We start from the raw sequence: 25,187 nt of genomic DNA on the forward strand, positions 1-25,187 counted from the left end.
GATCCGTCATAACATTATGAGGAGAAAAAGATGTCCTTATGAGGAAGGCAGCCCACCTCTTCTGCTGGTATAGCTCCCTCTTCTGCTTTCAAATCGGGATGCTTTTAAAAATGCCATATTTATAGGATCAAAGGCCAGTGGTTCAATAATAGAGATATTTAGTAGCCTAGTTGATTAATGTGACATGGAAAACACAGATTCTCTTCAACGGCTGGAGCTACACAGTCTGTAAAGTACTGGAGTCCATTAAATTCAAGACTGATGAAGCTCAGAGCCAATCTGTCCACACCAACCATAAAGAAAATTAACTGTTGCTCCTCTCTTTTTACAGGCTTCTATTACTAAATATACCAGCAAAAGAGGAGAGAGGCAGCGAGATGTAAATGAGAGGCAGTCAGAAGGATTTCAGAAGAACAAACGGACTTGAACGCAATGCTTGCTATGCTTAAATAAAATCAATGTTTAATGCAAGATGGTTAATTTTGTAATTACTGTTGTGAAGACCTGAACACCTCTCTTGTGACATTAAGATGCACAGTGTGCTGACACAAGAAGTCAGAAAAAGCCTAATGCTATTGACTGGCATAACAGATTTTTCTAGTCTTTCTAATTAGTACTCAAGGTAAGAGATGTTTTTATTAAAACATGTTTCGAAACTCTAATCTATGGTAAGTAACTACACTTAGGTGAAGCATAGAAGCAGAGCAAAACTGCTAAAATCACAGCTCTGTACTTACTGGGTGACTTTCTACTTTTGTAGTTTTTCAAATTAAGTGTTTTTCCTTTAAAATAATTTGCAGTAATTATGTAAAAAGTTAGATTTAGCTAAAGATATTTGTTCATGTATTGTAATACCATAAATCTTGAAATTCTGTGTCTACATAAACAAAAATATATTTGGGTTATGACAGTAAGTAGCTCAAATAATACATGGCCAAATACTTTTTGGGGTTCTTTTTGCAAACTGAAATATACATATTGCTCAAAACATATTGTGATGGAAGAAGATCACAAATATTTTTTTTAGTACATCAGAATGACTGACGAAACAACTGCCTGAGCTTTAGTCATGTCAAACTCAGATAAATTAGTCAATTTAAAATATCAGAAAAACTGTGGAGGTACTGCAGTTGTTCTGCGGTGCATACAATGCCAATTGTAGGATGATGTGTCTGTCAGTTGCACACTTTAGAAAAGAATAAAAGTATTGAGTTAAACTTAGACCATGGTACTATGATTATACCTGTTTCAACAAAGTGTAGTTGGATCCATCAGTGCTAATTTTTCTTATTTCATGATGATCAGCCAGAATTAAGAAAGGTTCCTCATCTAAACCCCGGGAGAAAGAATATATTAGACTAGCTTTTACGTTAATTTATGGAAAATCAGGAATACAATGCTGAAATACAGATGGCTTGAAAAATAAATGTTACATGCTCTGATCAATGTTATGGATGAAAGAAATATTTAAGACATTCAAATGTTCCAAGAAAGATCAATGATGCAGTATAAAAATGAACAAAGCAATTAATTAGTATATCTTTCAATGTAACTTAATTTTTTGCCTTTGTAATATGAGAACCATACTGTATTTTATGCTAATTTAATGTCAGAGATTAAATTTGAAATATATTTCATATGACTTGTTTTAATTTCAACATTCACTTTCGAATTATCACTATTATTTGTCACAGTTGCAAACCAAGCTTGTTTTGACCATTGCTTTTTGAGATTCCAATACTCTGAAAATTATAGACATAAAGAAACAGCTATTCGGACAAAGCCTGATTCTCTAATTCTGAACCAAAGCCAGATTTGGCTTTTTTACCCTTAGCTTTCCGGTTTATCAAAAAATGTTCCTTCAGATATTCATTCATGCCACAACTTACTTTGCAACATCTCTGATGCTGACATACATAATAGTAAAAATAATTATATATATATTTTTTATATATATATATATATATATATTTAAAGCTGTCTTTATTTTAGCTCTATTAAGAGAGACCTTAGCTAACATAAATTTAAAAACCCCACTAATATTTAAAAATGTATTTAAGATTTGTATCTACTGCTCATACACTCTGGAATGTAATGTGTTGTCCAACCTACTCTTGTACTGAATACCTTGTACCACCTCGCTTGCATTTTGTGTTCAACCCTAAGACATTCTCCAGCTCTGAAATGATCTGAGCATCATCCTCAGCACTGGCTGTCCATGCTTTGTGGAGAATGGCTGTGATGCTCCATTCTGTTGCAAAGAGTTCAAGGCAATTTTTGCAAGAAATCAGCATCAGGTATTTTGGCACCTCCTCACAGCACAACCATCCTTGCCACAGCACAAACAGCTTTGTCATGATCACTTTTGAAGTTTGATATACAACAACTCCAACTGCTGAGGTTTGATATATGACAAGTCCAATAAACTGCACTGTGATGTGCTCCAGCTCCCCTCCTCGTTTGAGTGATCTATGGCTTCTAAATAGATGAGTAGCTTGCAAGGCATGAGGCAGGAGTAAAGCAAAATCCAGACTCTGTATTTCTGCCCTCTCCTGTGCTTCCTCAGGGAAGCACTTGAGACAGGAACATGAGGCAGACAGAGTTTCCAGGCTTCTTGTCATTTAGAAAGAAAACAGAAGTCCTTTGGTATTTAAAAAACAAAACACAAAGGACTTTGTGCAAGACTGGAATAAGGAGGAGTCTGCTCAAGCTGAAGGTTGAAGGAAATCCAGCAGAATGTATGAAGGTCTTTTTCTAAAATAATTTTTTATATTTTCTTTTCCCCCGTTGACATTTTGCTCTTCCTTTCACTGATCTAGTGAACCCTACTCACTGAAGCACATAAAAATAACATCAGTGCCACAGACAGAGGCGTCAGGAAATAACCAATGTTCTTATACATCTTGAACTTTACTGTGTATTACATATAAGATTGGAGGATTTCATATGTTACAGGAATAATGGATTTTGCAATTTCTATTTTTTTTTCCTGTTCTTTTTCATACCAGTGAGCTTGACGTACATTCTAATTATCTAATGTTGAAGACATAAACCAGCAGAAGTCTTTTAAATACTTATGATAAACATACTATTATCATATGACTCAGAAGTAGAATTAAGTGATGTATTTTAACTTTTCTATTACTTTTTCTAATAAAGTTACTAATTCAAACTTCCATAATCCACTGTGACTCTTCACTAAAAATTGAGCATAATACATCCTAAAAATAGAACTTATTATTACATTCAGACATTGAATCACATTCTTATTGTTCATTAAAGAAGTAGTGTGCTTCAAAGTAACTCAGTTTACCTTGCATAAAAGGGTAACACAGACCTTGGGGCTAAGGTATTACACAAATTATTTTGGATACAGCAATGAATTAAAAAAAGAAAAGTGATACCTGAAAGGGATTTGCAGCCATGTAGGTTATCAGGCTGTATTTCATACCCATCCGCACACAAGCATTTGTAAGTCCCATATGTATTGATGCATTGCTGGCTACAGGGAAATCCCGATGAACACTCATCAATATCTACACATGTTTTGCCATCGTCCTTCAGCCGGAATCCAGGCCAGCATTTGCACTGGGAAAGAAATACAAATACATTCATTTTGAATTACTGATCAATTCTGCTTGTTTTCTTAAGGACTTTCTTCTGAATACGACAGCATTATAACCTTTTTTGTGTAGTCTCAGTTTTTCAAGTAACATCTTTCTTACATTGCTTTTTATCCTGTTTACAGGCAGACATATCTACATTTCTTTTCAACTACTGCTGGTGTGATCCTAAGTACCACTCCTTCCAAAATAACCCTGCAAAATGAGTAATTATTCTTTCTTCTTTAAGCGAAAAAAAAGTAAAATAACACCTGACAAACATGGAAATGATTATTTCATGAAAATAATGATGTATGAACCCTTTGGAGTTCTTTCTTATCAAGTATACATGTGCTTTTTGGTAAAGATATACAGGTTTTAATAATTTTTCTTGAAGCACTGATAACATCTAGCATTCTGTGTAACAGGTACAGTAATACGACTGAGAACTCTTGAAGGTGATTTTTATTGGGGTCTGCTGATCACCATGGCAAGCTTATCACATGCAACCTGAGTGATGGAAAATACAAATGGGTAGGGAGGTTTGGAAACAGGGGCATATTTTCAACCATAGAAAACTTTGTGTCATATTCCTTCCTGTAGCCTCTACATAATTCTCTGCAGAGACCCATGATGTTTTCTCCCCGATGATGCTACTTTGACAAGGTTTTTGCTGTACCCAACTGAGTCTCCAGCTCTCTAGTCTATGGCCTCCTGACCAGGACATGGCTTCAGAGGTTTGAATACCTTCAGAGCTAACCCCTGTTGGACAGATTTTATTTACTTCTCAGCAGGTCAATATTCTATTAAAAAGATGAAATGTTTAGGGGTGCAGTCAGGGTTACTTCAGAGTTAAAACTGTGAAAAAAGCTCTTGTCTATTCTCAGCTTCTATTTACAGCTTAGTTGCAGCCAGTGGCCAGGGTTTACCTACCACACACGGGTATTCCTCTCCACGTCTCCAGGCCAAAGAGCAGATTCAGGTGATTCAGAAAACACCACCACATGCAGACAACTAACGACAACTTAGGCAATTATACTTTGTTTATACATTTCTGTGTCTTTGACTTAGAAAATATATGGAGACAACTATTCACTCCTATGTCTTTTCCTGATTTTCAGTGCTCTGTATACATCAGTGTGATTTGTTGTATTTAAAACATTGCATGTTTTTTTCCATAGGTATAAAATATGTATTTTGCTTTTTTCTTTTATACAATTGGCAATTGTTTGCTTACTGGAAATAAAAATTTGAATATCCTTACTATGACAGGTAAGCTGTTTCATTACAGTGAAGTACAGCACATGCGTTCTATTATAACCACACAGTAGTTAAGAATTAAGAATTTGCATTACATTACACCACATTTTGTAATTAATCACCTTGTATCCAACAGGAAGATCCTGACAATCTTGAGAACAGCCACTAACTTTCTTACTGAGGCATTCATTAATGTGGCAGCTTTTCTCATCAGATCCATCACTACAATCTTCTTTGTTATCACAAACATCACTTTGAGGAACACACTTGCCATTTTTGCACATGAAAAAAGAGCTGTTACATGACTGCTCTGGAAAATAGAAAAAGAGAGCACAAGTTTGTGTAGTCTGTTAGTATTTGGAATGAATTTTCTCATGGACCAGCTGCAAGGTGTGCATGTGAGATGAAACGATTGTGTGAAAATTGAGTATTCATTTTTTATTGATAGTTTAATTATACCTTTTACATTTCAGTGTCTTTAAAGGTTTATTCCTCTCCTGGAAAATGTGTGAATACTTCAACTTATTCCCTCCCACACATTTGTTTTCATTTAATTGAGAATCCTCTACCTTATCTCTGCACAAAATACAGTTCTACAGTTTGCAAAACTTGCAAAGTATGGCTTCTCTCCCCTGTGGACGCTTGGGTGTTTAGTAACATGACTGACTGAATTCTGACGCATTCTTTGTCTGAGGACACGCATACATGGTTTTTTTTCCAGTTGCGCAAAACTTGAATATGTCAGCTCAGCTACTTTCAGGTTCTTCATATCAGAATCAGAGCATTTACTGTTAAAGGAAGATTGTTGCCTTACCTCAAAGCAAATGAGTGATTTCCATCAAAATTGGTATAAAGGACTGGGCTACTGTACAATAAAGTGGTAAGATCTAGACAGAAGAACTGGTCTCTCAAAAAGCCACATGGTAGCATATGATATACACACCAGGACTCATTTTCCACTCGAAGACCAGCCAGAGCTCAGCTAAGTTATGCCATTAGAAAATACCAGTATCAACAAATCACATTTGGTCAGTAATTTGCTAATAAAAATAGACCATTTTTTAATATACCAAGAACAACCTAACATCCTCTTTTGTATGATCTACTTCAGTGTGATGAGTATATTAAACATTTTCAGGGCAAGCTATAAACTTAGATAATAATTACATTAATTTTATTACACACATTTATTTTAGTACTAACAGAATTCATGCGTTAATGAACTAGCAGCCATCTTATGCCATAGGAACTGATAGCTTGAATTTTGTCAGCTGAGGTTTCCGATGCTGAGGACTGAAACATTCTGCTTGCAAGACATAAGGAATATCACCATGAAAGCACTAGAGATTTAAGCTATGAGGTTTTACATCTGCTAGTCTACAATCCTAATCCATTGCATTCCAAAAGGAAAGGCCACATTTTACCAAAAAAATTAAACACAAACCTGAACTTTTGCATTTTATATTTATAGGTGCTTCATCAGAATGGTCTGGGCAGTCAAAATCACCATCACATTGCCACTGGGAATTTAACAGGCATCTTCCATCAGCACAAGTGAACTCTCCAGGACGACAGTGACGATACCCTAGAGACACAGCAATCAGAACTTCATACTTGGCTTCATACTTTGAACGTTAAATTTTCCATATGCAAGGCAATGTAAGTAAAGTAAAAAATAAAGTATTATTATCATCTAAAATAAAAATATTTTTAAAATATATAAAAAAGATAAAAGTAAAGTTTGCACTCAAATAAGAAATCACGTTTGAAATCTTGATGAATTAGGCCATTTATTTTAACATCCTGACAACACCTTGAAAAGTCTGGCTTGGAATTTGATTCCTACCCTCTAGGAGCAGTTCCCTTTCTCATAAAAGAATGTAACTCTTTCCTAAAATTACACTATAACAAGTTTACCATACTAGTCACACATTAAGGTGTGTATTTGATTACAAGCTAACAAAAATTGCATTGCAGCTGTGCAACACACAACAAATGCTGCTGTAGATTTCAGTTTACTCAGTAGAAATTAAATAGAGCCAGTGCCTGAAAGGCAGGTCCATACTACAATTAGATCAGGAATTTGTGCATCCTCTGCTTCTCTTGCTGTATCTTCTTTCTGTCTCTTTTAAACTGTGTCAAACCATCCTTATTTATCTGTCAGTATTTTAAGGGACCATGCATGTATATATCAATATTTTGCAGGTGTGACTGACCCATTTTATTGCTGCTATTGATATGGAATGTGTAGTCCACTGATTTCCAACTGGTTATCTGTCATTAATAAATCAATAACTTGCTTGGATCCTGGCTTGGCTTAAACCACTTGAACTAAGCAGTTTTTCCCTACAACAGCTTATTGTCACAAACTGCCTCTTTCAAAACACCATGTCATTTACATAACCCAAAAGCAAATGGAAGGTGTGTTTGCTCCCTTCTTTCTTCAAGGACCTAGAAGTCTATGCTGGCGAGCGGTGTGGCGAGGGAGGAGCAGTAGAATGAACAGGCTGGTAAGGAGAACCCAACGCCCTCAGTAGATGCACTTCAGGATTTTACTTCACACAAGCTCTCCTCTGCTCTTGTGGACTTCATGCCCGCTACTGGCTGAAGTGTATCATACAATCATTTTGGTTGGAAGAGAGCCTCAAGTTAATAGAGTCCAACCATAACCTAACTCTAGCACTAACCCATGTCCCTAAGAACCTCGTCTAAACGCCTTTTAAACCCCTGCAGGGATGGTGACTCCACCACTTCCCTGGGCAGCCTGTTCCAATGCCTGACAACCCTTTCCGTGAAGAATTTTTCCTAGTATCCAATCTAAACCTCCCCTGGTGCAACTTGAGGCCATTTCCTCTCATCCTATTGCATGTTCCTTGGGAGAAGAGACCAACCCCCTCCATGCTCCAAGCTCCTCTCAGGCAGTTGCAGACAGCGATCAGGTCTCCCCTCAGCTCCTGTTCCCCAGGCTGAACCCCCCAGTTCCCTCAGCCGCTCCCCATCAGACTTGTGCTCCGGTCAGTTCACTGGCTTTAACACTGCTCCACGTGCACCGAAATGCAATAAGTAGGAGTGAGCACGAAATTTGCCTCAAAGGTGCTCTCCTGATCTGACCTATCTAATGTTGATGCCTCTTAATGGAATGGTTGTTGTCTCTTAAGTACCAGCCTACTCCTGGTGAGCATAGAGAGAGAAAGGACAATTTGGTGACTGCCCATCACAGGAATAGATTTTTTTTTCCATGTCATATACAGTTCTGTGTAATGTTGACAAAATCTGTTCCTTATATGACCAGCAAACAAACAAGTTTTTGCTACTTTATATTCTTTTCCTACAACGTTCCATTTTTGATGAACTTTATATGAAAAATTTCTAAATGCAAATACTAAACATGCTTCTTCTTACAATCTTTGGATGTCTACTTGCATCATTTATACACTCTTCAGGTGGTGTGTACAACAGAAATGCCTAAAATACAGAGCTAGCTATCTTCTGCTGTGGTGCTCATCTCTTGAACACGTTTAATGGAGCAAATAAGCAACACAGATCTTAATGGCACAAAATCAGGTGGCAGAACATTGGAACAGGCTGCCCAGGGAGGTTGTGGAGTCTCCTTCTCTGCAGACATTCCAACCCGCCTGGACACCTTCTGTGTAACCTCGCCTGGGTGTTCCTGCTCCGGCGGGGGGATTGCACTGGATGAGCTTTCGAGGGCCCTTCCAATCCTTAACATGCTGTGATTCTGTGATAATCAATAACTTACTTGCCTTTTTGGACAGAGTATTTGCTCTGTATTTTCCATTAATATTATTTAGATAGATGGATGTTTCTGAGTATGGCATAAGTATATGGTACAGACATTCACATAATATAAGAATCCCTAAATTCATATGAATGGTGAAGATTAAACATTCAGATATGGCTTTAGTTGCTATTTAACTGCAGTGATAATCATGACAGAGATGTTTCCTTATCTGATAGAAAAAAATTGTATAGAAAGACAAAACCAATACAAACATACATATGTAAAAAACCAGAAAATATAGACTGTACATCTTAAATTCTGTTACATGTTATAAGCAATCAACTTTAAGTCACTACTATAGCAAATAATTTGTTATTGCAGCTCCGGTTCCAAGTTAATACCAAGCTGTATTCATTACTGCATTATTTAAAAGTTAACATTAAAACTATTTTAAAAAGTGAAGAGCTTTCTTTTTCAATAGTGACTGAAAGTAACAGACCTTGCAGAGGGCCTTAGAGTTAACAGTCTGAAATTTTTCGGTTTACTCTACTTTTGTTATACTTGCCACATTCCAGAGATTCATCTGATCCATCTCCACAGTCATCATCATGGTCACATACAAACTGTTTGGGAATGCAGACTTTGTTATGGCACATGAAAGCATTCTCGTCACAAGTGTTATTAGGAGCTAAGGAAAATACAGTACATAAAAATAAATGAAATTGAGAACAGTAGGATTCAATGGAAATAACCATAACTTTTGAGTCATATAAAGATCACCACACAATTCAATAGCAGAAAAAGCTACTCATCACCACAAAGATAGCTAAAAAAGTAAGGATAGCTAAAAGCTCAGGCAATCCAGGACAGAAAGGCCTCAGAAGCTGACACTGTCTACAACCAACCAAAGGTCTGCCTCTGAGGACAAGAACGTTTGGGAAGTACAGGTGTCCTTACTATGTTACTACACCTTGAAGAAAGGTTCTTTAAAATCCATAAATATTCAATATATATAACTCAGTCTAGAAATGGTGATAGAACATGCATTCAGTGGAGAGAAGAGATTTCAATATTTTTAACCTATACCATTTTTATATATATTAATAGAATAAAATAAACCCTCTAATGAAACTGCTGCTGAACTCCTGACACTTTTAACAGAAATATATCTCAGAAGACTGGAAGTAATAGTTTATAGGGCAAGAGATGTCAAGATCTGAACAATTAGCCGGAATAAATCAGAGACAGAACTGTATCTCCCTTTTTGATGCACAACCTCCCTGTCATGCAGCAGCATTTTCTTTGGGAAAAGGAATAAAACTACGTAGTCAATAATGTGCTAATTTTCATTAGTAGATAAGTTGTATAATGTCTGTGACACACACACTGATCTTCAGCTGGTGTGCCTTGGTATATATTAACAAAACCTGAAGATGTTAGGCTGATTAAAACATCGAAGGATCCTGGTACGTACCCTCACATGTCACCTATCAATCTTTACTGATAATCTTGACAGTATAAAGGTAAAATATTACAGACACAAAAAACATCTGGATATTGCAAAGGGAAAATTTCCAGGAAAAGAAATACTATACATTTTTAAGATGCCAACATACCGCAGCCTGCTGTGGAGAGTTCATCACTGCCGTTCGGACAGTCTCTCTCACCGTCACAAAGCCAGTGTCGGGGAACGCAGGCGTGGGAGCCCAAGCAACTGAACGTGTCTGCTGCACAGGTCACTGAACCTGAAAAAACAGTATGTGAGCCTTGAAGGTGTTCTAACTGATCTCTTTAAGGTAATGGATAATGACTGGGTAAGGTTTTTTTATTTTAAAATAAAGCTGAAAGAAGATTTTGTTCTCCACAGTATGAAAAACCTACTGGCTAAGACTGTATTATACAGTAAAATTTTTATAATCTACTATTTCTTCCGCTCTGTCAATTTTTTCAGTCTCCTGATTTTCTGCAAGGAAGAAATAAACAGAATAACTTTTCAAACCAATTTGGTCTTTATGTTTGGCTGCAAGTTTGAAGTGACCAAACAAAGGAACTTATCTTGGAAACCACATATCCTCACGTCACTAATTCTACCTCAGGAAGCTAAAGGTGTCCAAAACTTGCACGAGTCAGCCCCATGTAGAAGAGAACAATGTGTACCAAATACAATAGTAGTAAAATATCTGACAGTTCTAATGCAAGGAACTCAAGAAATTGTCTATTTGACCACGATTTCTTTTTCAACAGGCTTTTCTCCAGTTAAGGATATTATATGCTAGGATTACTTTACTCTGTTTGGAAGTAAACTTTGATGCAATACATCACTTAACGTATTCTCCTAGATAAGTTAAATATACTTCACTAAAAAGGAGACGTATTTCCTACTAATTTAATTAGAAATTAATAAAATAGTACAATAAATTCAATTTTTTTTGGTTGTACTACTTATGCAGGAGAAAGACAACTCTGTTCACTTATCCTTATTTGCTATTTTTTGATACTTCTGGGGTTGAACTCGCATTCAATAAATACTGATCTTGTGAGACTGAAAAAGCTGAAGTCATCTTGATCTCTCTTTTATTCTCGCAAATCAAGTCTGCCTCCTGCTCCTAAGGAGAAATACAGCCCTAACTCCCCTCTCTTTGTACCTAGGATGGATTTTTCCCTCTTCAAGAGATGGCCTACAATTTTACGGGTGGACCTTCTTGTAATAAGAGATCTACAACATATTGCAAGTCAAGATATCAAAAGAAGTAATCCTGAAAAATCTTAAAATAAATAAATAAATAAATATGTTGTAGCAACACTTTGCAATTTACTGGCCTTTGTTTTCCCCTTTCTTTTTCTATTTTCTGCCCTAAGTTTCCTATTAAGCTTCAGGCCTCGATGTTTCTTAGGGTTTGACGTTGCTCTATAGTAGTCCCAGACGAGGTGCTTGTCTTCTCATTTCACACCTTCTCCTTCTCCTAGAGGAGGGAGGCAGAGAGAAATCTTCCCTTTCAAACAGACTTTGCCTCCAACTCCCCAGTCCTCAGCATGATTTGAATACTATGACAAAATATTTTGTAGATGGATGTCAACTTGAAGTTGATGTAGTAATTCATTCATATTTTGCCATATTAGAACAGTATAATTTTGACCTTCATCCATTTAATTTGTTGGCATTTCCACATCTGTGTTTGATTAAGAAACTACTTTAACAAACCACAACGCTGAACATAAGCTGAAGAGATTTCTTCTCGGTCTACTTGACACTTCCAGTTAAGTTATCAACAATATTTTTCTTGTGGTATCACACGTGAAATATTGAATAAAATACTCTTTGTTCAATGGACTTTAAGCAAGAGGATTTTCGAAAAGGCGCAAATATTTAAGAGGTAAAATTTGAAATTTCTAAATAGAAAATCTTAAAATACAGCACAGGAAGGATTGGAACCAAAGTATAAAATATCATGGAATTGTGACAGTATGCCTTGAAACAATGTGATTTTTCTTTTGGAAAGAATTCACTGACACATTTCCACTCAACTGAGCCCTAGAATGAAAGTAAAATTTTCAATTCCTTATGCAATTTGAAGGGTTTGGGAATTTGAGAGGAATATTATGCAATAATGCTTATGACTTTATATAGAAAAATTTAAAGGGAACTGGAGAAAAAAAAAAAAAGGAGGAAAAAAAAGCAAATTCAGAGTGTTCAGGCACCTACCACTGAAATGTAAAACTCAAACAGCGATACAGGGGTTTTACCTCAAGGATGGGAACTGGAGAAAAGTTTGGTTCTCCTTTTGCCCATGCTGGTGTGCCATTCGCATCTTCACTGACAGACCACACACAAATCATAGAGTCCCTGTAAAAAGGTATCTAGCTGTTGGTTGGAGGGGGCTGAGGGAAGATATCCTCTAATATCCTGCCCTTAAAGCACATTCTCTTTGGAGATGCTGTACTTGCTCCCCTTCCACCACTTTCTTGGATCACTTTGTCTCTTTCCGTGTCCTTGATCTGACACAATACAGAACGAAAATTATTCTACTTACCACAAACAGCATCGCTCTCATCTAAACCATCTCCACAGTCATCCTCACCATCACAAGTCCATTGCTTAGAGATGCATTTGTTTGCAGAGCAAGCAAATTGATTCCATGAACAAGACGAATCTAGGAATGACATCAGTCACTGCATTTGTCAGGGTCACAACAACACTGCGCTCCCTGTATTTTCTAGCAAAGTTTAGGAATCTCCACACTGCTTCTCTCTGTCCTCCCAATTTTAGTGTATTAAAACACGGTATAATCCTAATCTTGGTGTTCAGGATGCTATCAGTTTGTCTAAGAGTTTGCATTCATCAATACATTTATAAAAATAAATTAAAAAATAAATAGTAAAACATTCAAAATGTTTACATTCAAATATTTTTAACCATTTTGCTAGTTGGATGAGGACAAACTTAAAAACCATCAGTCTGGACTGTATATTTGGATGCTATAACTATAATGAATTGCTTTATTTTGGTAGTAGGGCAGAGATGACTCAGCCTTCCTCTTGGTACTGCAGTATTTAAATGCATCTTTAAAAGATTTCCTGTTCTTTTCTCTCACAAGAAAACTGCTGTGTATTTCTATTCTGTTGTCCCATCTACACTTTTTTAGACACTGAAAATAACAGCATGCTTCTGCATTTCAAAATCAGTCTGCACAACTGTTCTTAATAAATGCTGCTATTATGACCTTTCCTGAAAACTTCAAATCATCCGCTTTTCCCAGACTTCTTTCTTTAAGAATAAAATTTATTTTGTTTTATCTGATGACCAAAAAAAAAAAATCAATACTAACAATAAAATAATTTTAGGTAATACAGTCTGAATTTAGAAGTAGAGTGCTGTAACAACTACCTCAAAATGGGTAAAAGCAATAAGGAAAAAAAGAATGTACTCAAGCCCCTTTCCCCCTCTCCCACAAAAATTGACTAATACGTTTTACAGTATTGCATCTAAGTATGTACGTGTAATAAAACCTGGAAACGCGAACACCGAGTTACACTTGAAGGATGTGGTCAACCCAAAACCTTCTGATTTTCATACTGCACAGTAGCCCCTAATTTTGAAGTTATTAGATTTATATATACAATGTAAACTGCAAACCAAACACAGAAGCACGTTAATGGGGACTGGGTCACGAAGACAGGAACATATAATCCACTCATGTTAGGTGGCAAAGCAAAAAAAAAAAAATCAAATAAAAAACCCAGTTTTTATTTAAGTGGGGAATGGGAAAAGTTAATACTGCTTTTGCTGGTTGCTGCTACAATTCAATTATAGAATACTCTGTTCAGGTAATCCGTACAAATTTAAGTTAAAAGACAGCTCTCATATGAGCAAATCAACTTGCACTGCTCCACAATGAGGTAGTGTCTAAGAATCTTGAAAGATCCAAGACAGAACAGACCATTAACCCAATTCATAGTTTATTCTGTATTTTATTCACATCGGTTTTGTTTTTACTTTAAATAATTATACTTCTACAGCCTCTGAGGCAAAGAAATATGTATTATTGTTTCATAAAGGTCTACTTTTGTTCCTCACTGTTGGGAGTCACAAGATATTGATATAAACTAATTATATCTATAAAATTGTCCTAATGAGGAATTATGAAGAATTAATTAAATTGTGATATATTAAAGTGATAGAAAAGTCTGTATACAGATACACCTTTAGGAGAAAAAATAATTTGATAGGGCTTTCATTCTGGCATGAGATAGGGTTTAAAATATTGGTAGCATGAAGTATTAAAGAGCTGAATCTGAAAACGTAGTATTGAAGACCTTTTTGTATAGCTCTGGATTAAATCTCTAAGATAAAAATGCACACTGCTTTCTGTCTTCAAAGTGCATTACTGATTACAGAAATACAAATAAGAGAAAATGCTCACCACAGTGCAGTTCATCTACTCCATCCTCACAGTCTTTCTGCCCATCACAAAGCCAGGTGGTCAGAATACATCTTCCACTAGGACAACCAAAATAATTTTCTTCACATGTGGGTTTGTTTTGAACTGTGACAAAATAAAGAATGTAATGTAAAATGGTCTCTACTAGTATGATTAGGAGCCTAACACATTTCTGCTAAATTTCTGAATACTAATGGACAGTGTTTATGTCTATAAATGAAAAAAAATCTATTTGTTTTATTTAATTTTGTTTATACAAGCTAGAAAATAGTGATAGCTAAGTAATTTAGTGAGCTGAAATTATTTATTTAGAAAAGAATCAAAGCACAGCTTCAACCTAAATTAAAAGGACCTATAGAGGAAAGTAGTTTGGTTTCTGCGTTTTGAGCCCAGGTAGATCAACACGGCTTATTCTTTTACATCAGTTGAAGAAACTGTCCTTCTGATCTATCTGCCAGCATCTACAAGGTAACCTAATTGTGGCAGGATTTTTGTCACATTCACTGGGATAAGCTACAGATCTGATGCATGCGCTGACTGGAGCTATATCACTGATGTTTGAGCCAGAGAATTACTTTGTCACAAATTAAAAAGTTCTTCTTTGCCTTTTTTCTTTGTAGAACATGAAAGTCATTTAAGGTTTTACATTTATGCATGCTTAGAAAACAGATATGAGAAAAGAAAACATACTGTCTATTTAGTTTCCCGATGTAAGCACAAATACTAGTCTAATGAATGGCATAAGCTTTTTGCCTGGGAAAACTCAGTCAATATATACTAGTTCCAATATTGGAGATCACTGAAGCTCTGTCAAGGTATCTATTACGCCCTTAATGTATTGGAGCTATTGACACTGATTTTGGTTTTTTCCCCTCTTTTCTCTCTCTTATTAAGAAAGTTAAAGTTATCATATTTATGGCTTCTACAGCTATATGGATAGGAAAAAAAAAAAAAAAAGGATAAAGAAAGAAAAGAGATGCCTGTGGCGACTGGGTAGATATTAAAGATTGTCTAAGTATAGCCACCCCTAAATGAATATTTTGCCTTAATTTTCTGTAAGAACAATGACACTGAGCAAAGACTGTTAATGGGAATTATCATATTTGCAATAGAAACAACACTCAAAAACTTAATGTGTCAAAAAAGTCGGTCAGTTTAGAATGAAATGGCAAAGGAAACCACAGGTAGGTTGAACTGGAATGGTATTGCTTCCAAGTAAAGGGAAGAATGATTCAGGCAATTAGCCGCACATTAAAATGATGGAACACTTGGCACACATTTGAAAGTCAGAAGAAAAGTAATACAAATAAATGGACAACGGAATAAAATGCAACATTAGTTCACTTATGTGATATTAGTTTACTGAAGCCATAGCATACTTCCTTCAAAATCTTCTTTGCTATGAAAAAAGTAATATACACAAAGGAAATAAAGTAAAACTAAGATATTTTGAACTCAGTGAAGCAGGCATACAGCAAATTCTAAAGAATTATTAGATAATCCGGGGAATATGGAGATTAGAACAAAAACTATAATTTAATATGCATCTGTTTTATAGGGAGGATGAAAGTTCTTAATATCAGGTTCATTGACATTAGTGCTGAAGGTCTAGGTTCCTTCTAGATCCTGGTAATACTTTCATCAATAAAGCTGGCACAAAATACATGAGAATTCTGACAGAGGCTTTTGGTGACACAATGGGCTCATCACGCAGAAAACCAGAATATTAAATGGGAATAATCAGATGATGTTAACTGATAGTCCAGCAAATTTGGATTCTAATTAACAACATAAAATCAAAAGTTTTCTCTTTACTAATTAATAACATTTATTAAATAGTAAGTATTTATTTTTACTAAATAATAATTCTTAGAAGAAAGAGAGGAGTATTGGTCAAAGCAAGACAATTACAATCTGGCATGAGTCAATTATGAAAACAAACAAACCAAAATTTAAAATGTGTTTTCCTTGATACAAGGCAAAAGTTAGATTTCATTTGCTCTAGTGGATGCTGGTCTGGTATATGCAAGAGAGATGCAGGTTGAGATGACTAAGATGACACAGACAAATATCCCTATCTTGAAAGCAGGAATTCTAAATGCTTTGGCTTATTCACCATTGCAAGTAAAGAGTAAGAATATGATAACTGAAGGACTACAGGGTCCTTCTCAGCACAACAACAGCTATAAACCGGAATACATGTAGACTAGACATTAAAAAAATGAATGAGGTTCTGGAAGATGATAGTAAGAGAGTATTATGAGCAAAAAACACTACTTATTCTTAATTCTATAGATCTTTGTACAAAAGCTCAAGGTGCAGAAGAGGAGACACAGACTTCACATCCCAAGAGTTTTTTTGCTAGAGCACTGTCTTCAGTTTGATCAGAATTTCTTAGGATGGGCCTAATCCTACAAATATGTATCAACAAACCTGTGTCCATTAAAGTATTCTCATTCTAAATACAGATTATCACGAATTTATTTATCAGTGTGTTTACACATTGTACTTAATATTCTCAAACTTAAATGAGGGCTTCTGAATAATGAAGGAGCCAACATATAAATGCCATCCTTCATTAGGTTAGAATTAAATATTGTGAATAATTCATCGGTTAACATTAAATATGGTATTAAATGTCTCAACACTTGTGGTTAAGGATTGATAGCTAGTTATTTATACTCATTTATCATTTAGAATTTCATTTGTACAACACTTCAGAATTTAGGGTAATCCAAATAACCTAAGAAAGAATAGAAAGCAGATGCTAAAACTGTGATTATGGGATAATGAGAATTTCTCAAGACTGTAGAAGAGACTTGCACAAAACTATTATACTCCTGCATGAGGGATCTTTCCTTCCATTGCTACTAGATAGGCTCGGAGGGCAAAACTATATAAACGTTAAAAACTTCTCGTTAACTTCTGAAGTTCATTAACGCTCCAGTCATTCCGATGAAAATTGCATCATAAAGTCTCATGGATGTAGAGGCTTTGCTTCAAATTTATATATGCATATATCTTGAAAAATGTGTTTCTATTGTGTTAGTATTCTGCCTTCTCATGAAAAGCTGTTGGATGAGAAGTTGTAAAAAATAAGACTTTAAAACGGGGGTGTCAAACTCATTTTCACCAGGGGCCACAACAGCCTCGTGGTTGCCTTCAAAGGGCCGAATGTAATTTTAAGACTGTATGAATGTAGGAGCGAGGCTGATGTGGCCCCCGGTGAAAATGAGTTTGACACCCCCGCTTTAAAACATCAAGTTTGCTTCTTGTTTCTTCCACGCAAGATATTTACCTTAGTTCTTGTTGTTAGTGGTTCTTTGCTCATCTCTATTAAAAAGTTTTTCATATGATTCATTTTCCAAGACACTAAGTACATGATTTTTTTTTTCCTACATGTCATAGGGTGCAATGTCTTTCCCTAGGAGAGCAGAAAAAGACAGGAAAACCCTAAAGAAGTTACACAATCCCCAGCTGTAAATAGCTCTTCTGGAAGCTGCAATCTCAGCTCTGGGACTGGGACTCAAGTGTACCATCATCTCTTTGTACTGGCTGAAAAGCAGAGCAACCACAAAAGCAATAACCCTGGAATCTACCCTGGCAGCCTAGCCCGAATACCTCAATAAAATAAAGGAGAAAGTTTAAAAAGTAAATAATAAAGGAAATATCATCAAAGAAAGTAGTAGCTAATAGAAGTTCCTGAGTGATTGTGTTGAACCTTAACGAGTCTGACATTTTAATGACTGATGTTTTACTTAAACAAAAATGATTAACGACAGACATAACCTTGAGAAAATAGAAAACCAGATGTTAGAGATTTCTTAAGAGAAATGCATTAGTAATTTGTAATAATTTGCATAATCTAATAAAACACAAAATAAAGATTGGTAAAAAAACTGCATTCAGCATTATATTAATCTTGGTATTAACTAAAAGTATTGACTGAATAAACATTTTGCAATACATTTAGAACAAAGACTATAGGAATATATATATTTTATATATAGGAATATATTTTTCAAAAAAGTAAATTATTTTTTTCTTTTTCACAGTTACCTGGGCATTTTAGTTCATCTGTATAATCTCCACAGTCATTAGATCCATCACATATCCATTCTGGCAGTATACAAAGCGAAGTTGAATTACAGTTAATAAATCCTGAAGATTTTATTCCAAGCTTATAGAAGTAAGCACAGTTTGTATTATCTGCAAGGAGACAGCAAATTACTATATCGCATCTAATACAGATTGAAAGCCTTATAGTTTGGTTTCCAGGTTTACTCAGACCATGCAGCTGCTGGTATCCAACTAGAAACGACTACGAATTAACTGCTACATAACAAGGAATAACCACGGAACAGATGCTACAAAACACAGACAAACACAAACTTACTGCAGTTCTTTTCATCTGAAGCATCTGCACAATCAATGATCTGGTTGCACTGCGCTGATTTTCCAATGCAAATCCCATCCGCACAATGGAATTCTGTTGAAGCACACGTTGAATCTGTAACATATGTTCATAAAAGATGTAAATTCGTTTGCTAAACAGACTCTTTAGGTGCATATTATATGTATTGTGTTCAAACCTCCTACCTTTTAGGATGAGGCATTCAGACTGTACCTTGCATAGCCAAAAATTCAGTAGAAATATAAGGTCTAATAACCTTGAAAGCATAAGTTTCTAATTTTTAAGTTTATTTTTTGAGCCTAAAAGTCTCTCTCTCTAGGTAGTTCAACTCAATTTGAGATGATCACCATGTGATGAAGGAAGAAGCATTTTGAGGACTATCTATCAATCTCAGAATTCTTTCATGTAATGCCAGGTTGGTGTTTTTGCCTGTATGCTTTTCTCCCTACTCATAGTCAGCTAAATGATTAAAAACCAGGCAGTGCTTTCAAAAAAAATGCTTTTTAGTACAGCTACATAGGTTTTGGCCATATATTCTGCAATAATTTCCACTCCAATCTTTCTGAATCGTATCTAAGGATTTGTGTTGTCTGGTAGCTTGTCTGTATTAATTGGCAGATGCACAGATATAAATATTCATGTTTTAAGACAAAAAGAAAAACAATTCTGATATAAAAAGGAGAAAAATTCTGGCAAGTTTTGCAAAGGACACAGATATTGCTGTGCATCTGAGAAGCAGAGAAATAGAACGCTAACTACTTCAAAGAAGAATCCGTGCAGCAGATGCAGAGAAGAAATCGCCCATCTTCCAACCTTTCCGTCTGTGGTAAAGTCACTCTCATTTATTACTTCACAGAAGAAGCAGCAGCAGCTGTGTGTTCTGAGTTTTCTACAGCCAAAACTCACTCTCCTTCTAGAGGACTGCAGGTGTAAACCAAAGTCGATCTTCATATCAGTCCCAACACGTGCTCTTTCAAACATACCGATGTGCTGCACGGTTTTGAATTCTAACAAAATGAAGCCCAGCACTTGTAGTTCCAATAAAGTTACATGCATTTTCTAGCTACTTCTGTGTACGTACTGAGTATTTACAGAGCAATATTCTGAAATCACCTTGGAAGTAACTGTCATTTACCTTTACAGTCAAGTTCATCAGAGTTGTCACCACAGTCATTTGCACCATCGCATACTTTATTACTTGGAACACAGCGACGATTAGAACACGGCTTGAAACCCTTCCGACAGCCTCTGTTTTCTGCAAAGTTAAGTACCAGCACATAATTTTATTTAGACACGATATATAATAAAAATAGCCTTACATTCATATCAGAAAAACATTTCAGAAAAACATTTTAAATGAAAACGCATTTGAAACTACTGAAAAATTTCAGAAATTGTTCATTTATTGTCCAGCAAAAGAACTTGGACTGATAAACATAAGATAAGGAATCATAAAGGAAAGCACGATGAGAAAGAATGAATGACAAAAAAGAAAAAGGAAAGCCTGATTCCAAATTTTTATTATCTTGTGGTATAAAAAGCCCGTCTGCTTTAAATGCCTTTGTTTAGACACACTTTTGTCAGGCATGTGACAATGTTTGCATATAGCATCAGTAATTCTATCATACAGAACGAAACGTTAAAAAAAAAATTGTCCTAAACTAAACTGGGAACAAATGGAGAGTAAAATAACAAAAATAAATATTAGTAGAAAAGTTTCTGAATTTCTGAACACCAATACTGCAAGTGCTCTTCTCAAGTAGGTACACTATTGAAGAATATATGAATTTTACATACGATGATATGTTTGAAAAATCAGGAATTATTTACTAAAGCCCTAACCATTGTAGAAGTCCTGCCACAATAATAAATATACAACCCAGTGCATGTTAGAAACACGGTTCTTCCTGCTTTTTCCAATGTGTAGCAACAAGTTCAGTATGGCTGATTTAATTGAGGCAAAATGTATGTTGTCACGCTACAAATTTATATAATGTCCTTCATAAAATCATGAAGCAAATCCATGTAAAGACAAACTGGATGTTGCATTTCCATTTTTTCAGTATTGCAGAGTATAGAATAGTTCCAGCAGCTCAGTAAGACAACTTCTCTGGAATGATATGAAAGAGTATTTTGAGATTCCTCACCCGCTACGACTTTCTTATTTATTCCCAGGTGATTTTCTCTCTATTCTTTCAACCTACTCTCCTAACAAAGTAAAAAACTATGAAACTTTAATGTTTCTTCCATGAACCGTGAATGAGATGAATGACTGCCGTTAATAGTAGAGCCAAACAGTTTTAATCCATATAACAATATAGCTGACTGGGTTTTTTGGTGCCGGTGTAATATTTTTTTTTAATTACTTCTTATGTCTAAGTAAGATGCATACATAAATACAAATGTATATACAAATACTTAGCAAGCAAACCTAAGAAGGCATTCACAGACATAGGTCCTTTCCTTTTCAGTAATCTGAAGCTGTCACTTATAATTCAAGGGCCTTTTCCCCTAGAAACTAGAAGAGTTTTGTGTATTCCAGATACTTATTTCCTTGTCTGATGTGTTTTCTTCTTTTTCGGATTCAAACTTCCTTAGTTATCTACATGTAGATGATTTAATGGAATGTTTCTATCCGTTTTACATGACACGATCAAAGCAATTATCACATAGAAGTGTGAAAGCTATCAGGGCACAAACTGCACATGAAAGAAGAAAGAAAAATACGCAGTAGCAGTTGCTATACTCAGATGGTTGGTGTTAATTTTTGTAAGGTAAAAAAATGAGAAGAAAGCTATTCCATTTCTTTTTTTTTCCCAGTATCACCCTTGGCTATTATTCCAGTATCAGCCTTGGAGTTGGACTCATGGATCCTTATAGGTCTCTTCCAACTTGAGATATTCTATGATCCTACGAAAATGGCAGAGATGAACTCCAGGAATTAAAGCAGATATTTTAATAAAACTATAGAGGTGGAATGTATAAACATAATGGGTGGGTTTGAAACGACGTGAGATTATTCGTATGGGAAACAGAAGGGATACCAAGGCTGTGATATAGATAAACAGAACAAGGTAAAGGCCAAGAGTCACAGGCATGCAGGTAACATGGAGATTTCACTGAACATGCAGGATACAGGAATTCACTAAGATGGCAGTGATTTACGAGAATTATTGCAGCAGGTCAGCTCAGTTGGACACAAAACACCTGAAAGTGATTCAGTTAGTGTTTACAAGGGGAAAAAAGAGAAAAGAGAGAAAGATAGAATCCCTTGGGAAAATTATGAAAATAAAGCGTAGACAGCCTGGCATCTAACTTGGTGCAAGATGAAGTCTGACTGGTGTGAGGAATAATGATATTATGAACTTAAACAGAAACTGGGTGGAAAGATTTGTGTTACACAGCTGGTTTTGTATTTTACAATACTTATATTTTAGTGTTTTCTATTCGCAATCAGAGAAAATCCCATTAAATACAGAAAACTAAATAAAAATTTCTAAATTAAAGCTGAAAATACTTCATTTTTCATCTTCAAAAAAGCATCTAGCTGTGGTTTTCATTATTTTTGTTTTTGAGACAGAAATATGAAAATATTTGAGACACTTTTTAAAAATATAATGCAGCTAATACATGAAGTTTGTGAGGAAAATACATTTAAATAATTCCATCTATATTGCCAGGGTTTTTTTTTAACATGCAAGTTGCCATTTTCTTGTGCACCTCAGCAAGCAGTTTGTATGAATAAGTAGAAAAGTGACAGAGCAACCAATATAAGCATTTATAGCCAAAATAACAACATGAAGGTGAAATGTCTGGAAATACTTACCACAGTAGAAAAGTTTCTCATCAGACTTGTCCTTACAATGAGTGATGCCATCACAAGTCAGCTGATAATCAATGCATTCACCATTTCCACATTCAAATTCAGAATAAATGTTGCAAGTAGAATTTTTAGCTGAAAATAAACCATATTAACATGTAATTTTTAATACTTTTGACTTTTAGTGAAAATGATAAAAATGTTGGCTGTATTTAAAATATCTCCTACGCCGTTTTTGAAAACCTAAGCACAAAAAAACTGCACCATCACATCAGAACATAAAAGCTTCTATAGATTGGTGACCTGCAAGACCACTCTTCTCTGGCAGGAGTGCTGGAACTAGAGGATCTTCAAGGTTCCTTCCAACCCAAACCATTCTATGACTCTATGATCTCCTGAAAATGTTCTCCACAATAATTTAGAAGATGGAATCTTACATCATGGTCTAGACGAGGATTTAAACGTTGTTTTATATACTAGCAATTTTAAGAGTTGCAATGCTTTTGGAAAATAGAAATGCAATGTAATACTATAAGTTATTAGGCCTATGAATTTATCTGCTGAATCCTTTTCACTTCCACTGCTGATCACTGCCTTGACAAGGTAAAGAAACAGGTGAGAAAAAGTGTTTTAATCAAGATTGAGCTTCAGCAACTCATCTGATCCTGGCCCTTGACAGACTCAACGGATGCATGTAGATACTTTTATCTAAATAAAGTCCATTACATTTAATGAAGGCAAAATAAGGATCAGTGAAATATTTTTCTCCTTACTGCTCCCGACATCAAGAATTCCGACTCTTCCTTTATTTTCTCTGATTCTAATTAACCGAGGAAACTGAAATGTTTATGATATAAATACCTTAACCAAGAATTGAAAAACTTTTAACCTGCTACGATTTGATCCTGTCTTATCAGCCCCTGAGGTTTCTGCCCTGCTGTGAGGAAGTAAAAAAGCCCACTAGGCTCTTGCCAGCCTAGTTATGATGGAAAAAAACCTTGCCAGATTCAAATAAAATGGTGACAGTTAATTCCAAGTCCTTATCAAATCCCTGTACTTCAGCATACACTAACGCATGAGTAAAATTTAAAAAAAACCCAACACGACAGTGTTGGAGGGTGAAATACGGTGATTACATAAGCCTAGGGGTAATATTTCATCTTCAGGAAGCAGAAACATTTGGCTCTAGTGAAAAACATCTTTTTGTAAAGTAGTAAAATCTTAATTAACTTTGAAGCATTAAGAAACAGATAGCTGTCAATACAGTCTCTACTGATCACTGGATTCTGTTAGTAAACTAAAAGTCTGCTACTCTGAAACAGTGTTATAGTTTAAACGGAAAACTTTATCACTGCAAATCATCTGTAAAATTAATTGTATCTCAATTATACAGCTAGACAAAGCAGTTTTTGAGTAAGAGCAGTAAATGTAATACAGGCTAGTTGTACACTACTTTAGTTGTGTAGTTGTGTAGTTGACTCTACATCTGCTCTGTGTTCAAAGATACGTAGGATACAAGTTTTAACCCTTACACTTCCATATATTTAATTACAGAACCAGGTCCTTCTGTGAAATCTCAGTGACATTATAAAGCACTATGTAAAGACTTAACAACTAACAACATGTATGTGTGAGCCAAAGGTAAAGGTGGAGAGTGAACTATGAAGCATGTGAAAGTGCAGAATAAGACTGTAGCAATTCACGTATTTGTGATGTGGTGTTAGCTCTTGTAGGGGGACACTATGCACGATCAATGTATGCACCTGTTTCATTTAATAACAGTATTTTTAGGGAATTAAGCAAGAAGCAAAGCTATGGATCCAAAATAAACATGGCAAAAGAAATCTTCTTATTAAAATCTTCGATATAATAACCAAGCAATTAGCTTGGTATGGTATAAAACTAATTACAGGCTCCTCACAAATCTACATAGCTGAGCTTCCAAGCCCAAGAATCTGATTCCAAAGGACTGGGGTCCAGCCCTAAGGATGCCTTACCCCAATTTAAAATCACACCAGTACTTAAAAGTGTAATTCTATCCTTTCTCTCATCACAGTCTCCTGTTCTCACTAGTTCTCTTTAACTGGCTCTAGTGAACTCTAGTCATCTGAGTGAACTCTGCTCGCTGATCCAACTAAAACTAGGTTTAAACCCCCCAAAAATCCTGAATGCAGTCAAGCAATTTAATTCAGCCACACGGCTTCTGTCGCTGATGAAAGGCATTTGGCAGGAGGGAGAATAAGACTGTCCTTAGCAGAAGTACACTTCTTGGTCCTCTTCAACTGATCACTAAACAACAGTACTTTTTCCTGTTATGAAAAACAGTGATATGAAATTACTATTGACTCAGATGTCCCAGGAAAGTCTAATATCATTCTAGCATGAAAATATCAGTAGCATGACCAAAATA

General features: G+C 35.5%; 1 protein-coding gene across 1 annotated transcript in view; it reads right to left on the reverse strand.

Annotated features, from left to right (window-relative positions):
* The window catches only part of LRP1B (LDL receptor related protein 1B), a 527,248-nt gene that overhangs the window by 108,304 nt on the left and 393,757 nt on the right, over positions 1–25,187 (reverse strand). The window contains exons 46-57 of the mRNA XM_065638136.1: positions 22,784–22,912; positions 20,093–20,212; positions 18,940–19,053; positions 18,603–18,752; positions 14,526–14,648; positions 12,636–12,755; positions 10,221–10,349; positions 9,170–9,292; positions 6,307–6,447; positions 4,985–5,172; positions 3,405–3,588; positions 1,244–1,329 (exon numbers count right to left, since the gene is read on the reverse strand). Of these exons, the coding sequence (XP_065494208.1) occupies positions 1,244–1,329; positions 3,405–3,588; positions 4,985–5,172; positions 6,307–6,447; positions 9,170–9,292; positions 10,221–10,349; positions 12,636–12,755; positions 14,526–14,648; positions 18,603–18,752; positions 18,940–19,053; positions 20,093–20,212; positions 22,784–22,912 (1,607 nt within the window). The remainder of the gene's footprint in view (positions 1–1,243; positions 1,330–3,404; positions 3,589–4,984; positions 5,173–6,306; positions 6,448–9,169; positions 9,293–10,220; positions 10,350–12,635; positions 12,756–14,525; positions 14,649–18,602; positions 18,753–18,939; positions 19,054–20,092; positions 20,213–22,783; positions 22,913–25,187) is intronic.

The sequence above is a fragment of the Caloenas nicobarica genome, chromosome 6 (assembly GCF_036013445.1).
Source record: "Caloenas nicobarica isolate bCalNic1 chromosome 6, bCalNic1.hap1, whole genome shotgun sequence".
Lineage (NCBI taxonomy): Eukaryota > Metazoa > Chordata > Aves > Columbiformes > Columbidae > Caloenas > Caloenas nicobarica.